This window comes from Cucurbita pepo, chromosome 16 (assembly GCF_057944985.1).
Source record: "Cucurbita pepo subsp. pepo isolate OVF chromosome 16, ASM5794498v1, whole genome shotgun sequence".
In the NCBI taxonomy this organism is placed as follows: domain Eukaryota; kingdom Viridiplantae; phylum Streptophyta; class Magnoliopsida; order Cucurbitales; family Cucurbitaceae; genus Cucurbita; species Cucurbita pepo.
In genome coordinates, this window is record NC_141813.1 from 3,307,011 (window position 1) to 3,323,541 (window position 16,531).

General features: G+C 40.2%; 1 protein-coding gene across 1 annotated transcript; it reads left to right on the forward strand.

Annotated features, from left to right (window-relative positions):
• The first annotated feature begins 8,225 nt into the window (after positions 1-8,225).
• On the forward strand, positions 8,226-8,876 carry LOC147787900 (uncharacterized). Its single transcript, XM_087118748.1, has one exon. The coding sequence runs from the start codon at positions 8,226-8,228 to the stop codon at positions 8,874-8,876; it is 651 nt and encodes a 216-aa protein (XP_086974874.1).
• The last annotated feature ends 7,655 nt before the right edge of the window (positions 8,877-16,531 follow it).

Below are 16,531 nucleotides of genomic sequence, written 5' to 3' on the forward strand. Positions count from 1 at the left end.
ATTTTCTGTTTTCAGTTTTTTAAATCGAAAGGTGAACGAAAAGTTAAGGGCTTCAGAAGAACTGCATGACCAAAATACGAGTAAGTTATGGATATGAATAAATTTAGAAGCACGAGTTGTCTAGTGGTAGAATAGTACCCTGCCACAGTACAGACCCGAGTTTGATTCTCGGCTGGTGCATCCCGAAGATTAGCTATGATGATATTAGTGCGCATAATTTGAAAACTAGGGTTTGCCACAATATCAGTTAAATTTATAGATGACACGAGTAGCACTATTGAGATAGATTTTCTGTTTTCATTTTTTTAAATCGAGAGGTGAACGAAAATTTAAGGGCTTCAAAAGAACTGCATGACCAAAATACGAGTATGTTATGGATTCGAATAAATTTAGAAGCACCAGTGGTCTAGTGTAGAATAGTACCCTGCAACGGTATAGACCCGAGTTTTATTCTCGGCTGGTGCATCCCGAAGATTAGCTATGATGATATTAGTGCGCATAATTTGAAAACTAGGGTTTTCCACAATATCAGTTAAATTTATAGATGACACGAGTAGCACTATCGAGATTTTCTGTTTTCAGTTTTTTAAATCGAAAGGTGAACGAAAAGTTAAGGGCTTCAGAAGAACTGCATGGCCAAAATACGAGTAAGTTATGTTTATGAATAAATTTAGAAGCACCAGTGGTCTAGTGGTAGAATAGTACCTTGCCACGGTACAGACCCGAGTTCGATTCTCGGCTGGTGCATCCCAAAGATTACCTATGATGATATTAGTGCGCATAATTTGAAAACTAGGATTTGCCACAATATCAGTTAAATTTATAGATGACACGAGTAGCACTATCAAGATTTTCTGTTTTCATTTTTTTAAATCGAGAGGTGAACGAAAAGTTAAGTGCTTTGGAAGAACTGCATGACCAAAATACGGGTAAGTTATGGATATGACTAAATTTAGAAGCGCCAGTGGTTTTGTGGTAGAATAGTACCCTGCCACGGTACAGACACGAGTTCGATTCTCGGCTGGTGCATCCCGAAAATTAGCTATGATGATATTAGTGCATAATTTGAAAACTTGGGTTTGCCACAATATTAGTTAAATTTATATAAGACACGAGTAGTACTATCGAGATTTTCTGTTTTTTTTTTTTTTTTAAATCGAGAGGTGAACGAAAAGTTAAGGGCTTCGGAAGAACTGCATGACCAAAATAAGAGTAAGTTATGGATATGACTAATTTTAGAAGCACTAGTGGTCTAGTTGTAGAATAGTACTTTGCAAGGGTATAGACTCGGGTTCGAATCTCGGCTGGTGCATCCCGAAGATTAGCTATGATGAGATTAGTGCATAATTTGAAAACTTAGTTTTGCCACAATATTAGTTAAATTTATAGATGACACGAGTAGCACTATCGAGATTTTCTGTTTTTTTTTTTTTTTAAATCGAGAGGTGAACGAAAAGTTAAGGGCTTCGGAAGAACTGCATGACCAAAATACGAGTAAGTTATGGATATGACTAAATTTAGAAGCGCCAGTGGTTTTGTGGTAGAATAGTACCCCTGCCACGGTACAGACCCGAGTTCGATTCTCGGCTGGTGCATCCTGAAGATTAGCTATGATGATATTAGTGCATAATTTGAAAACATGGGTTTGCCACAATATCAGTTAAATTTATAGAAGACACGAATAGCACTATCGAGATTTTCTGTTTTTTTTTTTTTTAAATCGAGAGGTGAACGAAAAGTTAAGGGCTTCGGAAGAACTGCATGACCAAAATACGAGTAAGTTATGGATATGACTAAATTTAGAAGCACCAGTGGTCTAGTTGTAGAATAGTACCTTGCCACGGTACAGACTTGAGTTCGATTCTCGGTTGGTGCATCTCGAAGATTAGCTATGATGATATATTAGTGCTTAATTTGAAAACTAGGGGGTTTGCCACAATATTACTTAAATTTTATAGGTGACACGAGTAGCACTATCGACCTTTTCTGTTTTTTTTTTTTTTTTTTTTTTTAAATAGAGAGGTGAACGAAAAGTTAAGGGCTTCGGAAGAACTGCATGACCAAAATACGAGTACTTTATGGATATGACTAAATTTAGAAGCACCAGTCGTCTAGTGGTAGAATAGTACCCTGCCACGGTACAGACCCGAGTTTGATTCTCGGCTGGTGTATCCCGAAGGAAGATTAGCTATGTTGATCTTAGTGCATAATTTGAAAACTTGGGTTTGCCACAATATCAGTTAAATTTATAGAAGACACGAATAGCACTATTGAGATTTTCTGTTTTTTTTTTTTTTAAAATCGAGAGGTGAACGAAAAGTTCACGGCTTCGGAAGAACTGTATGACCAAAATACGAGTAAGTTATGGATATGACTTAATTTAGGAGCACCAGTGGTCTAGTTGTAGAATAGTACCTTGCCACGGTACAGACTTGAGTTCGATTCTCGGTTGGTGCATCTCGAAGATTAGCTATGATGATATATTAGTGCTTAATTTGAAAACTAGGGGGTTTGCCACAATATTACTTAAATTTTATAGGTGACACGAGTAGCACTATCGACCTTTTCTGTTTTTTTTTTTTTTTTTTTTTTTTAAATAGAGAGGTGAACGAAAAGTTAAGGGCTTCGGAAGAACTGCATGACCAAAATACGAGTACTTTATGGATATGACTAAATTTAGAAGCACCAGTCGTCTAGTGGTAGAATAGTACCCTGCCACGGTACAGACCCGAGTTTGATTCTCGGCTGGTGTATCCCGAAGGAAGATTAGCTATGTTGATCTTAGTGCATAATTTGAAAACTTGGGTTTGCCACAATATCAGTTAAATTTATAGATGACACGGAGTAGCACTATCGAGCTTTTCTGTTTTTTTTTTTTTAATTCGAGACGTGAACGAAAAGTTATGGGATTCGGAAGAACTGCATGACCAAAATACGAGTACGTTATGCATATGACTAAATTTAGAAGCACCAGTGGTCTAGTTGTAGAATTGTACACTGCCACGGTACAGACCTGAGTTCGTTTCTCGGCTGGGGCATCCCGAATATTAGTTATGATGATATTAGTGAATAATTTGAAAACTTGGGTTTGCCACAATATCAGTTAAATTTATAGATGACACGAGTAGCACTATTGTGCTTTTCTTTTTTCCTTTTTATTTTTAAACTGAGAGGTGAACGAAAAGTTAAGGGCTTCGGAAGAATTGCATGACAAAAATACGAGTACGTTATGGATATGACTAAATTTAGAAGCACCAGTGGTCTAGTGGTAGAATAGTACCCTGCCACGTTATAGACCTGAGTTCAATTCTCGGTTGGTTCATCCCGAAGATTAGCTCTGATGATATTAGTGAATAATTTGAAAACTTGGGTTGCCACTATATTACTTAAATTTATATATGACACGAGTAGCACTATCGTTCTTTTTTTTTTTTTTTTTTTTTTTAAACGAGTGGTGAAACGAAAAGTTAAGGGCTTCGGAAGAACTGCATGACCAAAATACGAGTACATTATGGATATGATTAAAGTTAGAACCACCAGTGGTCTAGTGGTAGAATATTACTCGGCCACGTTACTGACCCGAGTTCGATTCTCGGCTGGTCATCCCCAAGATTAGCTATGATGATATTAGTGTATAATTTGAAAACTAGGGTTTTGCCACAATATTAGTTAAATTTATAGATGACACGAGTAGCACTATCGAGATTTTTTTTTTTTTTTTTTTTTTGTTAAATCGCGAGGTGAACGAAAAGTTAAGGGCTTCGGAAGAACTGCATGACCAAAATACGAGTACATTATGGATATGACTAAAGTTAGAAGCACAAGTGGTCTAGTGGTAGAATAGTACCCTGCCTCGATACAGACTCGAGTTTTATTCTCAACTAATGCATCCTCGAAGATTAGCTATGATGATATTAGTGCATAATTTAAAAACTTGGGTTTGCCACAATATCAGTTAAATTTATAGATGACACGAGTTGCACTATTGTGCTTTTCTTTTTTCTTTTTTATTTTTAAATTGAGAGGTGAACGAAAAGTTAAGGGCTTTGGAAGAATTGCATGACAAAAATACACGTACGTTATGGATATGCCTAAAGTTAGAAGCACTAGTGGTCTAGTGGTAGAATAGTACCCTGCCACGGTACAGACCTGACTTTGTTTCTCGGCTGGTGCATCCCGAAGATTAGCTCTGATGATATTAGTGCATAATTTGAAAACTTTGGTTTGCCACAATATCCGTTAAATTTATAGATGACACGAGTAGCACTATTTTTTTTTTTTTTAAATCGAGAGGTGAACAAAAGTTAAGGGCTTCGGAAGAACTGCATGACCAAAATACGAGTACCTTATGGATATAACTAAATTTAGAAGCACGAGTGGTCTAGTGGTAGAATAGTACCCTGCCACGGTACAGACCCGAGTTTGATTCTCGGCTGGTGCATCCCGAAGATTAGCTATGATGATATTAGTGCATAATTTGAAAACTTGGGTTTGCCACAATATCAGTTAAATTTATAGATGACACAGAGTAGCACTATCGAGCTTTTCTATTTTTTTTTTTAAATCGAGAGGTGAACGAAAAGTTGAGGGCTTCGGAAGAACTGCATGACCAAAATTAGAGTACGTTATGGATATGACTAAATTTAGAAGCACCAGTTATCTAGTGGTAGAATAGTACCCTGCCACGGTACAGACTCGAGTTCGATTCTCGGCTGGTGCATCCCAAAGATTAGCTATGATGATATGTAACGCAAAAAAACAAAAACAAAAAAAAGCGGGGGGCTAAGTCAACTGAGGGGCAAAACGGTCATTTTGCCTCTCCAACCATAATAGGGGTCTAAGGAGAACCCTATCACGGTCATTTTGCCTCTCCAACCATAATAGGGGTCTAAGGAGAACCCCATCAGATTCCCTACAAAAGAAAGAAGGAGTTAGAGAGAAATCAGAGAGGAGTCAGCCGGGAAGATTAACGGACCACCGCCGGAAAGGAGTTAGAGAGAAATCAGAGAGGAGTCAGCCGGACCACCGCCGGAAAGGAGTTAGAGAGAAATCAGAGAGGAGTCAGCCGGACCACCGCCGGAAAGGAGTTAGAGAGAAATCAGAGAGGAGTCAGCCGTGAAGATTAACGGACCACCGTCGGAATCCATCTCCAGACGAGACTCGTACAAGGATTGAGAGGCTAGCAAGGCCGACGCTCCGTCAAAACCTAAGAACATTTTGCGAGGTAAGGTTTCTGAACGATATTGCTCAGATCTGAGTTTTCCCCTACGTGAATCGATCCTAAAATGCTGAAATCTTCACCTAGGAACAACTCACGCACGGTCTGTGAAGAAGTTTGGCCAAGACCTCAACCCAAAGGCGGAGATCCGAGAGTCGTCCGAGAATGGTGAGCGAACTTCCGACGTTCTTAAATCATCCGATAGTCAAGAAAAAATTACAGAAAAAAAATACTAGGACGTAGCCTGTAACACGATAGGTAAGGTTTATGAACGACATTGCTCAGATCTGAGTTTTCCCCTACGTGAATCGATCTTAAAATGCTGAAATCTTCACCTAGGAACAACTCACGCACGGTCTGTGAAGAAGTTTGGCCGAGACCTCAACCCAAAGGCGGAGATCCGAGAGTCGTCTGAGAATGGTGAGCGAACTTCTGACGTTCTTAAATCATCCGATAGTCAAGAAAAAATTACATAAAAAAAAAATACTAGGACGTAGCCAGTAACACGATCTAGAACTTTGCCAAAGAAATCATATCTATCCGATCTACAGATCGAAAGATATAAAAATCGGAAAAAAATAGACTGGGTTTCGGTTTTCAGAGGACAGAGAAGAAAGAAGAAAGAGAGAAAAAAAAAAACGGCCGGCGAGCGGCGGAGGGCAGCGACAGGCGCCAGACACCCGTCGACCATCGGCTGGAGCAACGCAGCTCCAGCGATGTGTCGACACGTGTCGCCTGCAAGCCGGGCCAAACCGCAACGCGAGCCGAGCCGATCGGACCAGGCTGGGCCGGTCGACCGCGACTACGCGGAAGCGAGCAAGCGTGGCGCCTGCGACTGGCGCCTTCCCGCACGCGTGGCTACGCACTCCCAACGCGCTTCTGGCGCGTGAGCGCGCGTGGAATGGCCAATTTGGCCCGGTTGTTTTCTGTTTGCCCGATTTTTGTCCTGGTTCCAGTTTTAATACTGTTTTTACATGAATAAGGACCTAATTTAAAGAAATCAATATTTTTGGACACATCACAGGCAAAGAAACGCTAGCAAAAAGGGCACGCGTCAACCAGGTAAGTCACCACCTGGTATTTAGGAAGAAATACTTGTAGGATTCGCTCGGATTGCATGCATGCTAGTAGTTCTGCTTCAGATTAGCTCTCCATGTAAACTATTAGTCAGATTAACTGTTGTGTTTGTATTGGGTAAATTACATGAGTGTTACTGTATGCTTTAAGCTTCCGCTGTATGTATGCATGCGTTAATTTATGTTAGAATTGTGTATGCCGGGTTTCGGGTGCTTGATGGACGAATTCGCCCTATTGAGCGCGAACTTCATGCTATGGGTGCTTGATGGAGGTCATCGCCCCGTTGAGCCGGTATGCCTAGTTTGCATGAATTACATACTATGATGTTAGAAGAAGATTGCATGCACCCTCTGTTAATTGCTAGGGCCCATTTCTATGATAAGATTAGGGAATTTCTGTTAGGAGCGATATGCCGCTCTACTCAGACTTAATTTTCGCCTAGAAACTTCGCGGTTTACCACGGCAAGAAGGTAACCCGGAGTGTTCATAGATTTCTAGCGTGTGAACGGTATCTATAGCTTCGTGGGAGGACCAAGGGGTCCCTGATCAGTCCTTACTGCTCTTAGCCATTTCGCATGGAAAATGTGTCCCCATGTCGTACAGCCCATTAGCTGCATGGGAACGGGTTGGGTCGCGCCCCCCATAGGGGGACTAAATGGGCGTAGGGGTACTCAGCACACCCCTAGGCTAGGTACCATGTAGTTCCAAATAGCCATGTAGAGGTAGCACCTCATAGAGAGATACCGACCATATTAGCTTGGCATAAAGGACCTCTAGGTGTTTAATGAAAGAACGAAGAACTGGTGAAACCCAAGGGGCAAGCCCCAAGGGACCAAGATTAGAACCAGATATCCTAGAAGCGAAATAGGAAACCGTGGCAACCTGTTAAATTAAGATGCGAAGAGAGCTTACAAGTAGGTGGCTTACTGAGTTTAATTTTTATACTCATCCTTGCTATGTTTTCCTTTTTTTTTTCAGGAGCGCGGGGCGTCGGTCAAGAGTGGGCGTGATCAGACGGGAAGTGTCACAGAGGAATGGGTTGTCCCGGGGCGTTAATCCAGTCTTAGTCTTTATTTTTATATTTGCATTCTTTTGAAATTTATTTTCCAAACGATCTTGTGTTCTGTGTTTGTCGTTCGAAAAACTTTATTGGAATTTGATGATTTTCTTTATTTCATATTTAAATCTCTTTGTGCATTTGTGTCGTGTCGTTAGTCACGGTCCGTTGTAAAATATTGGGCTGTGATAAATTTGGTATCAGAGCAGTCAGGTTATAGGTCCTGTAGACATTTAGGATAGAGAGTCGTGTCCTCTGTGACTTCGCTCATCAATCACATACCGCTCACGACCAGACGTTCTCACACGACAGAAACATAGAGACAAAGGTTAAGTTAGTATTTATAGAGTATACCATGACCGACTATGGCATTATATCGCACATTACCTAGGAGATGTGCTATGAATGAATTGTGACCATAGTTCATTTTTCAATTGTGGTAGATAATGGCACCAAAGAGACGCGAACCGTATGTAGGGCCAGGACCCAGAAGGGGAAGAAGAGAGGAAGTCCAGGACACCTCGGTTCCAACACCTGAAGAGGAACAACCTGAATTTCAGGAGGAGGTTGGGATATGCCCCAAACTAGCGAGGGGACAGTACCACAGCCATCAAGATAAAAAAGACACCGAATGTAGGCCAAGGCCCAAAGGCTGCTTTATACACCCCCTACTACTCCCTTCTCCGATGAGGCCCCATCGGATCCAACACCGTGTGCAGCAGTCCCGCTAAACCAGCCATTAGCCATGCCCTCAGTTGAGATGTTTCAGACGTTCATGATGACGTCAATGGAAAATCAGGCTCTGACGAACCAGATGATTCAAACCATGATGTCTAATCAGTCAACAGGGCAAGGGGCAAGGATTCAGAAACTATGACTGTGGAGTCCCGCTACTTAAGAGATTTCCAGAGGCATAAACCACCTTCCTTTGACAGAGGCAAGGTGGATCCCATTGCCGCTGAGAACTGGCTAGAGGCCATAGAAACGGCCTTCCATTTTATGAACTGCCCACCAAAGTATGAAGTCCATTGTGGGACATATATGCTGAAAGGAGAAGCACACTTCTGGTGGAAAGGTGCTCAGAAAACCATTGTACCACAAGGGGAGTTTATTACATGGTGTCAGTTTAAAGATGCATATCTCCACAAATACTACCCAATCACTGCCAGAGTGAAAATGCAGGCAGCGTTCCTCGCATTGAAACAGGGAGACAGATCAATGGAGGATTATGACTTGGAGTTCAATAGGCTGGCAAGGTTTTCTCCAGCCTATGTTAGTTCTGAGGAGTTGAAGGGCGAACGATTTGTCGCGGACCTGAGGGAAGAACTAAGGGGGAATGTGGCATCCCAGTCATCCTTTGTCTATATGAAAGCCCTTCAAGTGGCGACCCTGCTCGACTCGTCCCGTACCGACAAGCTACAGTTGGGAATAACACAATCATCCCACACTGCTGCCCAGGGAAAGGGGACATACCCTAGCCACCAACGAACTGGCAGACCACCCCGTGGCTGCACTGATAGGTGAAGGAGAGCCCCGGTACGGAACATGACCTTGTGTCCTAATTGTCGGCGTCCTCACACGGGGGAATGCAGAGTAGGAACAGGCGCCTGCTACAGATGCGGTCAGGTAGGGCACTTTGCAGTGGATTGCCCTCAGAGACACGATCAGCGTGTCAACCTGCCTGCAGTACAGCATCAGAGGGGCCAAGCTAGCCAACATCAGCAGGGGCGAGCTGTAGCCCATGCAACAACAGCCAGGCAAGCTGACCAGCCTGACGCAGTTGTCACCGGTACGCTACCCGTATTTGGTCATCTTGCATTAGTGTTGTTTGATTCGGGTTCGACACATTCATTCGTATCTAAAGAGTTTGTAGAGCTAGCACATCTAGAGATTACCCTATCAGTGTCTACCCCTGCTCACGAGCTGTTGCTAGCTACCCATAGGGTTAAGGGAGGTGGAGTAACAATATCAGGGCGTGTCATCAAAGCTACACTGATAGTGTTAAGCATGCAAGACTTCGATGTCATCTTGGGTATGGATTGGCTAGGTGAGAATCGCGTTTTGATAGATTGCGAGACTCGAATAGTGACTCTCAGGCTCCCATCAGGGGACAACTTTACCTACAAGGGAGCCACTTCCAAAGGTGTCCCAAGCGTCATAACCTCGCTAAGGGCTAAGAAGTTGATTCGTAGTGGCGCAAGTGCATTTCTAGCCAGCGTGACCTTAGATAATAGTAACAAACAAAAAACCTCATCGGTACACATCGTCAGGGAGTTCGTAGATGTCTTTCCGGAGGATCTGCCAGGTTTGCCCCCAGCTAGGGAAGTCAATTTTGGGATCGATTTAGAACCAGGAACGGTGCCGATCTCCAAGCACCTTACAGGATGGCACCTGCAGAACTCAGGGAATTGAAGGAACAGTTACAGGAGTTGTTGAATAAGGGTTTCATCTGACCCAGTGTATCACCCTGGGGAGCCCCTGTTCTGTTTGTCAAGAAGAAGGACGGGTCCATGCGGTTGTGTATTGATTACAGGGAATTAAACAAGTTCACTATAAAGAATAAGTACCCTCTCCCGAGAATTGACGACCTGTTTGATCAGCTACAGGGAGCAACAGTTTTCTCCAAAATTGACCTAAGGTCGGGGTATCATCAGTTGAGGGTCAGAGAAGGGGATATACCCAAGACAGCCTTCAGAAGTCGTTATGGGCATTACTAGTTTCTCGTTATGTTCTTTGGCCTTACCAATGCACCAGCCATTTTCATGGCACTAATGAACAAGGTGTTTAAGGAATTCTTAGACACCTTTGTCATAGTGTTCATCGACGACATTCTGGTATACTCTAAGTCAGAGGCAGATCATGAAATACACCTCAGAAAAGTCTTGACAATACTGAGAGCCCAGCAGTTGTATGCCAAGTTCTCTAAGTGTGAGTTTTGGTTGTCTGAAGTTGCATTTCTGGGTCACGTGGTGTCAAGCAAGGGGATTACAGTGGACCCAGCTAAGATAGAAGCAGTGATGAGGTGGCCACAGCCGACCACAGTCACAGAGGTGAGGAGTTTTCTTGGGCTAGCTGGTTATTGCAGAAGGTTTGTTCAGGATTTCTCTAAAATTTCCTCAGTGCTGACTCAGCTAACCAAGAAGGGCAAGCCCTTTGCTTGGACTTCAGCCTGCGAACAGAGTTTCAAGGAACTCAAGAAGAGGTTGGTAACTGCACCAGTCCTTACAGTTCCAGACGGGTCAGGTAATCTCGTGGTGTACAGTGATGCATCAGGGAAAGTCTTGGGGTGTGTGCTCATGCAGAAAGGTAAAGTGATAGCGTATGCTTCTCGACAATTGAAAAAATATGAACGAAACTACCCCACGCATGATCTCGAGTTAGCAGCGGTGGTATTTGCTCTAAAAACGTGCGGCACTACCTGTATGGGGAAAAAGTACAAGTCTTCACTGATCATAAGACCCTCAAGTACTTATTCACGCAGAAGGAACTAAATATGAGACAAAGGCGATGGTTGGAACTCGTAAAGGATTATGACATAGAGAACTTGTACCATCCAGGCAAAGCCAACGTGGTAGCTGATGCATTGAGCAGGAAGGCTGTGCATACTTCTGCGATGATCACAACACAGGAAAAACTACAAGATGACAAAAGTTAAGGGTTTCGGAAGAACTGCATCACCAAAATACGAGTACCTTATGGATATAACTAAATTTAGAAGCACCAGTGGTCTAGTGGCAGAATAATACCCTACCACGGTACAGACCCGAGTTTGATTCTCGGTTGGTGCATCCCGAAGATTAGCTATGATGATATTAGTGCATTGAAAACTTGGGGTTTGTCACTATATTAGTTAAATTTATAGATGACACGAGTAGCACTATCCTGCTTTGCTTTTTGTATTTTTAAATAGAGAGGTGAAACAAAAAGTTAAGGGCTTCGGAAGAACTACATGACCAAAATACGAGTACGTTATGAATATGCCTAAAGTTAGAAGCACCAGTGGGCTAGTGTAGAATAGTACCCTGCCACGGTGCAGATCTGAGTTCAATTCTCGGCTGGTGCATCCCGTAGATTAGCTATGATAATATTAGTGCATAATTTGAAAACTTGGGTTTGCCACAATATGAGTTAAATGTATGATGACACGAGTAGCACTATCGTGCTTTTCTTTTTTTTTTTTTTCTTTTTTTAAAATGAGAGGTGAACGAAAAGTTAAGCGTTTCGGAAGAACTGTAAGACCAACATACGAGTACGTTATGGATATGCCTAAATTTAGAAGCACCAGTGGTCTAGTGGTAGGATAGTACTCTGCCACGGTTCAGTCCCGAGTTTGATTCCCGGCTGGTGCATCCCCGAAAATTAGCTATGATGATATTAGTTAAAACTTGGGTTTTCCACAATATCAGTTAAATTTATAGATGACACGAGTAGCACTGTCGAGTCTTCTTGTTTTTTCTTTTTTTTTTTTTTTTTTAAACTGAGAGGTGAACGAAAAGTTAAGGGCTTCGGAAGAACTGCATGACCAAAATACGAGTACGTTATGTATATGCCTAAGGTTAGAAGCACCAGTGGTCTAGTGGTAGAATAGTACCCATCCACGGTACAGACCCAACTTCGATTCTCAGCTGGTGCATCCCGAAGATCAGCTATGATGATATTAATTAGTGCATAATTTGAAAACTTGGGTTTGTCACAATATCAGTTAAATTTATAGATGACACGAGTAGCACTATCGAGCTTTTCTTTTTTCTTTTTTTTTCAAGACGAGTGGTGAAACGAAAAGTTAAGGGCTTCGGAAGAACTACATGACAAAAATATGAGTACGTTATGGATATGCCTAAAGTTAGAAGCAATAGTGGTCTAGTGGTAGAATAGTACCCTACCACAGTATAGACTCGATAGACTCGAGTTCGATTCCCGGCTAGGGCATCCCGAAGAGTAGCTATTATGAAATTAGTGTGCATAATTTGAAAACTTGGGTTTGTCACAATATCAGTTAAATTTATAGATGACACGAGTAGCACTATCGAGCTTTTCTGTTTTTTTTTTTTTTAAACGAATGGTGAAACGAAAAGTTAAGGGCTTCGGAAGAACTGCATGACCAAAATACGAGTAAGTTATGGATATGCCTAAAGTTAGAAGCACCAGTGGTCTAGTGGTAGAATAGTACACTGTCACGGTACAGACCCGAGTTAGAATCTCGGCTGGTGCATCCCGAAGATCATCTATGATGATACTACAAGTGCATAATTTGAAAACTTGGGTTTGTCACAATATCAATTTTATTTATAGATGACACGAGTAGCACGAGCTTTTCTTTTTTCTTTTTTTTTTTTAAACGAGTGGTGAAACGAAAAGTTAAGGGCTTCGGAAGAACTGCATGACCGAAATACAAGTACGTTATGGATATGCCTAAAGTTAGAAGCACCAGTGGTTTAGTGGTAGAATAGTACCCTCCCACGGTATTGACCCGACTTCGATTCTCAGCTGGGGCATCCCGAAAATCATCTATGATGATATCAGTGCATAATTTGAAAACTTGGATTTGTCACAATATCAGTTAAATTTATAGATGATACGCGTAGCACTATCGTGCTTTTTTTTTTTTTTTTTTTTTAAACTAAGAGGTGAATGAAAAGTTAAGGGCTTCAGAAGAACTGGATGACCAAAATATGAGTACATTATGGATATGCCTAAAGTTAGAAGCACTAGTGGTCTAGTGGTAGAATAGTACTCTGTCACGGTACAGACATGATTTCGATTCTCGGCTGGTGCATCCCAAAGATTAGTTATGATGATATTAGTTAAAACTTTGGTTTTCCTTTGGTTTTCCACAATATATCAGTTAAAATTTTTAGATGACACGAGTAGCACTATCGAGCTTTTCTGTTTTTTTTTTTTAACTGAGAGGTGAACGAAAAGTTAAAGGCTTCAAAAGAACTGCATGACCAAAATACGAGTACGTTATGGATATGCCTAAAGTTAGAAGCACGAGTGGTCTAGTGGTAGAATAGTACACTGCATCAGAATATACCCGAGTTTGATTCTCAGCTGGTACATCTCGAAGATCAGCTATGATGATATTACTATCGAGCTTTTTTTTTTTTTTTTAACTGAGAGGTGAACGAAAAGTTAAGGGCTTCGGAAGAACTGCATGACCAAAATACGAGTACGTTATGGATATGCTTAAAGTTTGAAGCACCAGTAGTCTAGTGGTAGAATAGTACCCTGCCATGATACAGACTTAAGTTTGATTCTCAGCTGGTGCATCCCGAAGATTAGCTATGATGATATTAGTGTGTACTGGTCTAGTACAGAATAGTACTCTCAACAAAGCTAAATTATAAACCCACAATTACTATGCTCCCTTCTCAACTCTAAACCCTAAACCCAATTAAAACCTCTACTTAATATTTTTAAAATTTTATATTAAATATACCATTAAATTTACATTTAATAGATAGAATTAATTTCTAAAATTTTAAACAGGTCGATATCTAATAAATACATAGTTAAAAATTTAAAGACCAAATATAATCATCATGAGGAAGTGGTTGGTTTGGTAGTTGAAATTGGGGACAACGGTGGGTGTCGGGTGGCAATGGGAACAGCAAGAAGACACGCAATACACTCTCTCCTCTCCGTTTATGCTTTTTATCCATTCCCACTTTCATCCTCTCAATATGACGTCATCCCACTTTCCCCATATCTTCATTTTTTTCTCCTTTTGGATTTTATAATTCTTTCAACGTTTTTACTTTCCACTTTCAAATTTACCCAATTTGTTCATTAGCTTCATTGAACAAAATGCTTATGTATTCGTGCATTTGGTAGCATGATGTGCATTTGTATTGAAACGTATCACGGTCTTTGTACTCTCAAATGTCGTGTATTTGGTGACATGATGTTCTTGAGAAACCCCTCGAACATGTTGTCTATATATTATTAAATGAAAGATGAATGAATGACGCTTGCTCCCACGTTGCCTCTCTCACACTCTCTTGAGAGGAGGAGACGACAAATTGTGAGGGCAAGTGGGCAGCAACGTCGTGTTGGAGTGCTACTTGGTTGATCCTGCCAGTAATCATATGCTTGTCTTAAAGATTAAGTCATGCATGTGTAAGTATGAACTAACGTGAAACTGCGAATGACTCATTAAATTTGTTATAGTTTGTTTGATGGGATTTGCTACTCCGATAACTATAGTAATTCTAGAGCTAATATGTGTAACAAAACCTCGATTTCTAGAAGGGATGCAGTTATTAGACAAAAGGTTGATGTAGGCTCTATCCGTTGCTCTAAGATTCATGATAACTCGACCTTGTGCATTGATTCGATAGAGAAATATTCACGGTTTAAAATGTTAGAGCGACTAAGATCAAAATAAGTTCAAAACAAAAAACACTATATAAATGAAGGTTAAATTGGTTAGTTGTAAAATAAGTCTTACGTTCGTGTTCATAAGGCTTAAACGTACTTTTTCACCCAACCTTTTTACGAAATTTTTTTTTTTTTTTTTTTGGGTCTCTAAGATTTTAGGAATAGGTTTGTTTGATCAATGATGTTTAAAAATTGGGTCCTCAAGTCATTTAGTTTTGAAAAATAGGTTAAAAAATGTATGCTAATTTTTTTTGTTTTAATTTATGCCTAAAACATCTCAATATATCATTTATTATTTAATAATAGTTTTGGTTATATTTATTTGCAATGTTAAAGTTATCTAGGTAATAAAAATGGAAGGTTATTATTAGTATAATCTTCTACAATATGTGATTGAGATACAAAATAATATTGTTCTAATATATCAATAACCTAAATAGCCTATGCTATATATATATATATGATTGAGTGTCTTATTTTGATAACACTATTGATACGGCTTAATTTATAAAAATTATCAATATTTGGGTTTAAATTGTTCACGTAGAGACATATATGAGTGGGAGTATCGTATACAATAAGTTTGAATAAGACTTGATCACAAAAAATTTAATCCTTCTTTATAAATCATTTAATTAAGAAAATTAGTATTGCAAACTATAATCATATGCGACTTGATCTTAATGTTACAACTCTTAGAATGTCTTTAAATGTTTCATTTTGAGGCTATATAAACCCATGTATTTTGTATTTGTAAGAAGACTGGACAAATACATTAAAAAAAGCATTTGACTAAATTTCTTTGCAATTCTATATAGTTTAGGTTGCATGTAGAATCATTCAAGCTGGACATGATCAATCTTGCTTGTGGAGTGATTCGAATCTCAAATAAGTGTTCTTGCATTGAGATGTTTGATCAACAAGAATCATTCAAGCTAGGTTGCCAACCAATTAGACCCAAAAGGATAGGGTTCAAGATTAAGTAATAAAACGAAGTCAAGCTCACTAGGTTTGGACCGGTCACCTTGGTGCCAAAGCCCTACGCCAAGCTCGCTCAGTGTCAAGCTTTTTTGATGGTCTTTTCCAAAAATCAATCAAGTGATAAGATAATCTTATAAAACGACAGATTGATATAGGCGATCCTATAGACTGCTTAGGTTATTACTTGAACACGATTCTCTTGTATGTCAACCACATACTATTCAAGATTACATTAATAACCTTGGATTTTCATACCATGGATACAATTAAATTACAAAAAAAAAAAAAATAAATAAAAGTTATTGTTAAAAACCTAAATAATTAATTACGAAGCTTTACGGCATAAATCCCAACATCTGTTAGTTATATTCGACCTGAAACATCAACACTTGTGTCAGAAATTTCAAGTTATTTACAAATGGGAAAAAGGCTTGGGATACAAAAGAATTCAAAATCAACCCAAAAATTTATACAACTAATTGATGTCCCAGGTCCAATACAACTAACATACACTCTGGGTCGACACCCCTCTGTCCTAGTAGAGCTCCCAAGCATCTCCCCACCTTGACCAGTACACTAGAAAGTTGAAAGGTGTAAGTATGAAAATATACTTAGTAACCAACCTACTTGTAGGCCCTCATCGCTTCCTTCTTCTACTAGGTTTCCACGACTTTCTTTTGGTTTATAGGAAGTTCGAGCTTACCCTTTACTGTGCTCTAAGCTACCGTGTAGGTCCTGAAGTTGTAATTGATTCCTCATTAAGCATCTACCTTTGTTGTCCCTAGTGCCTCTTCGAGATTCGTTCCTAAAACAAAAAA

Coding starts and splice junctions, on each gene's coding strand:
- LOC147787900 (XM_087118748.1), top strand. CDS start 8,226: ATGACTGTGGAGTCCCGCTACTTAAGAGATTTCCAGAGGCATAAACCA.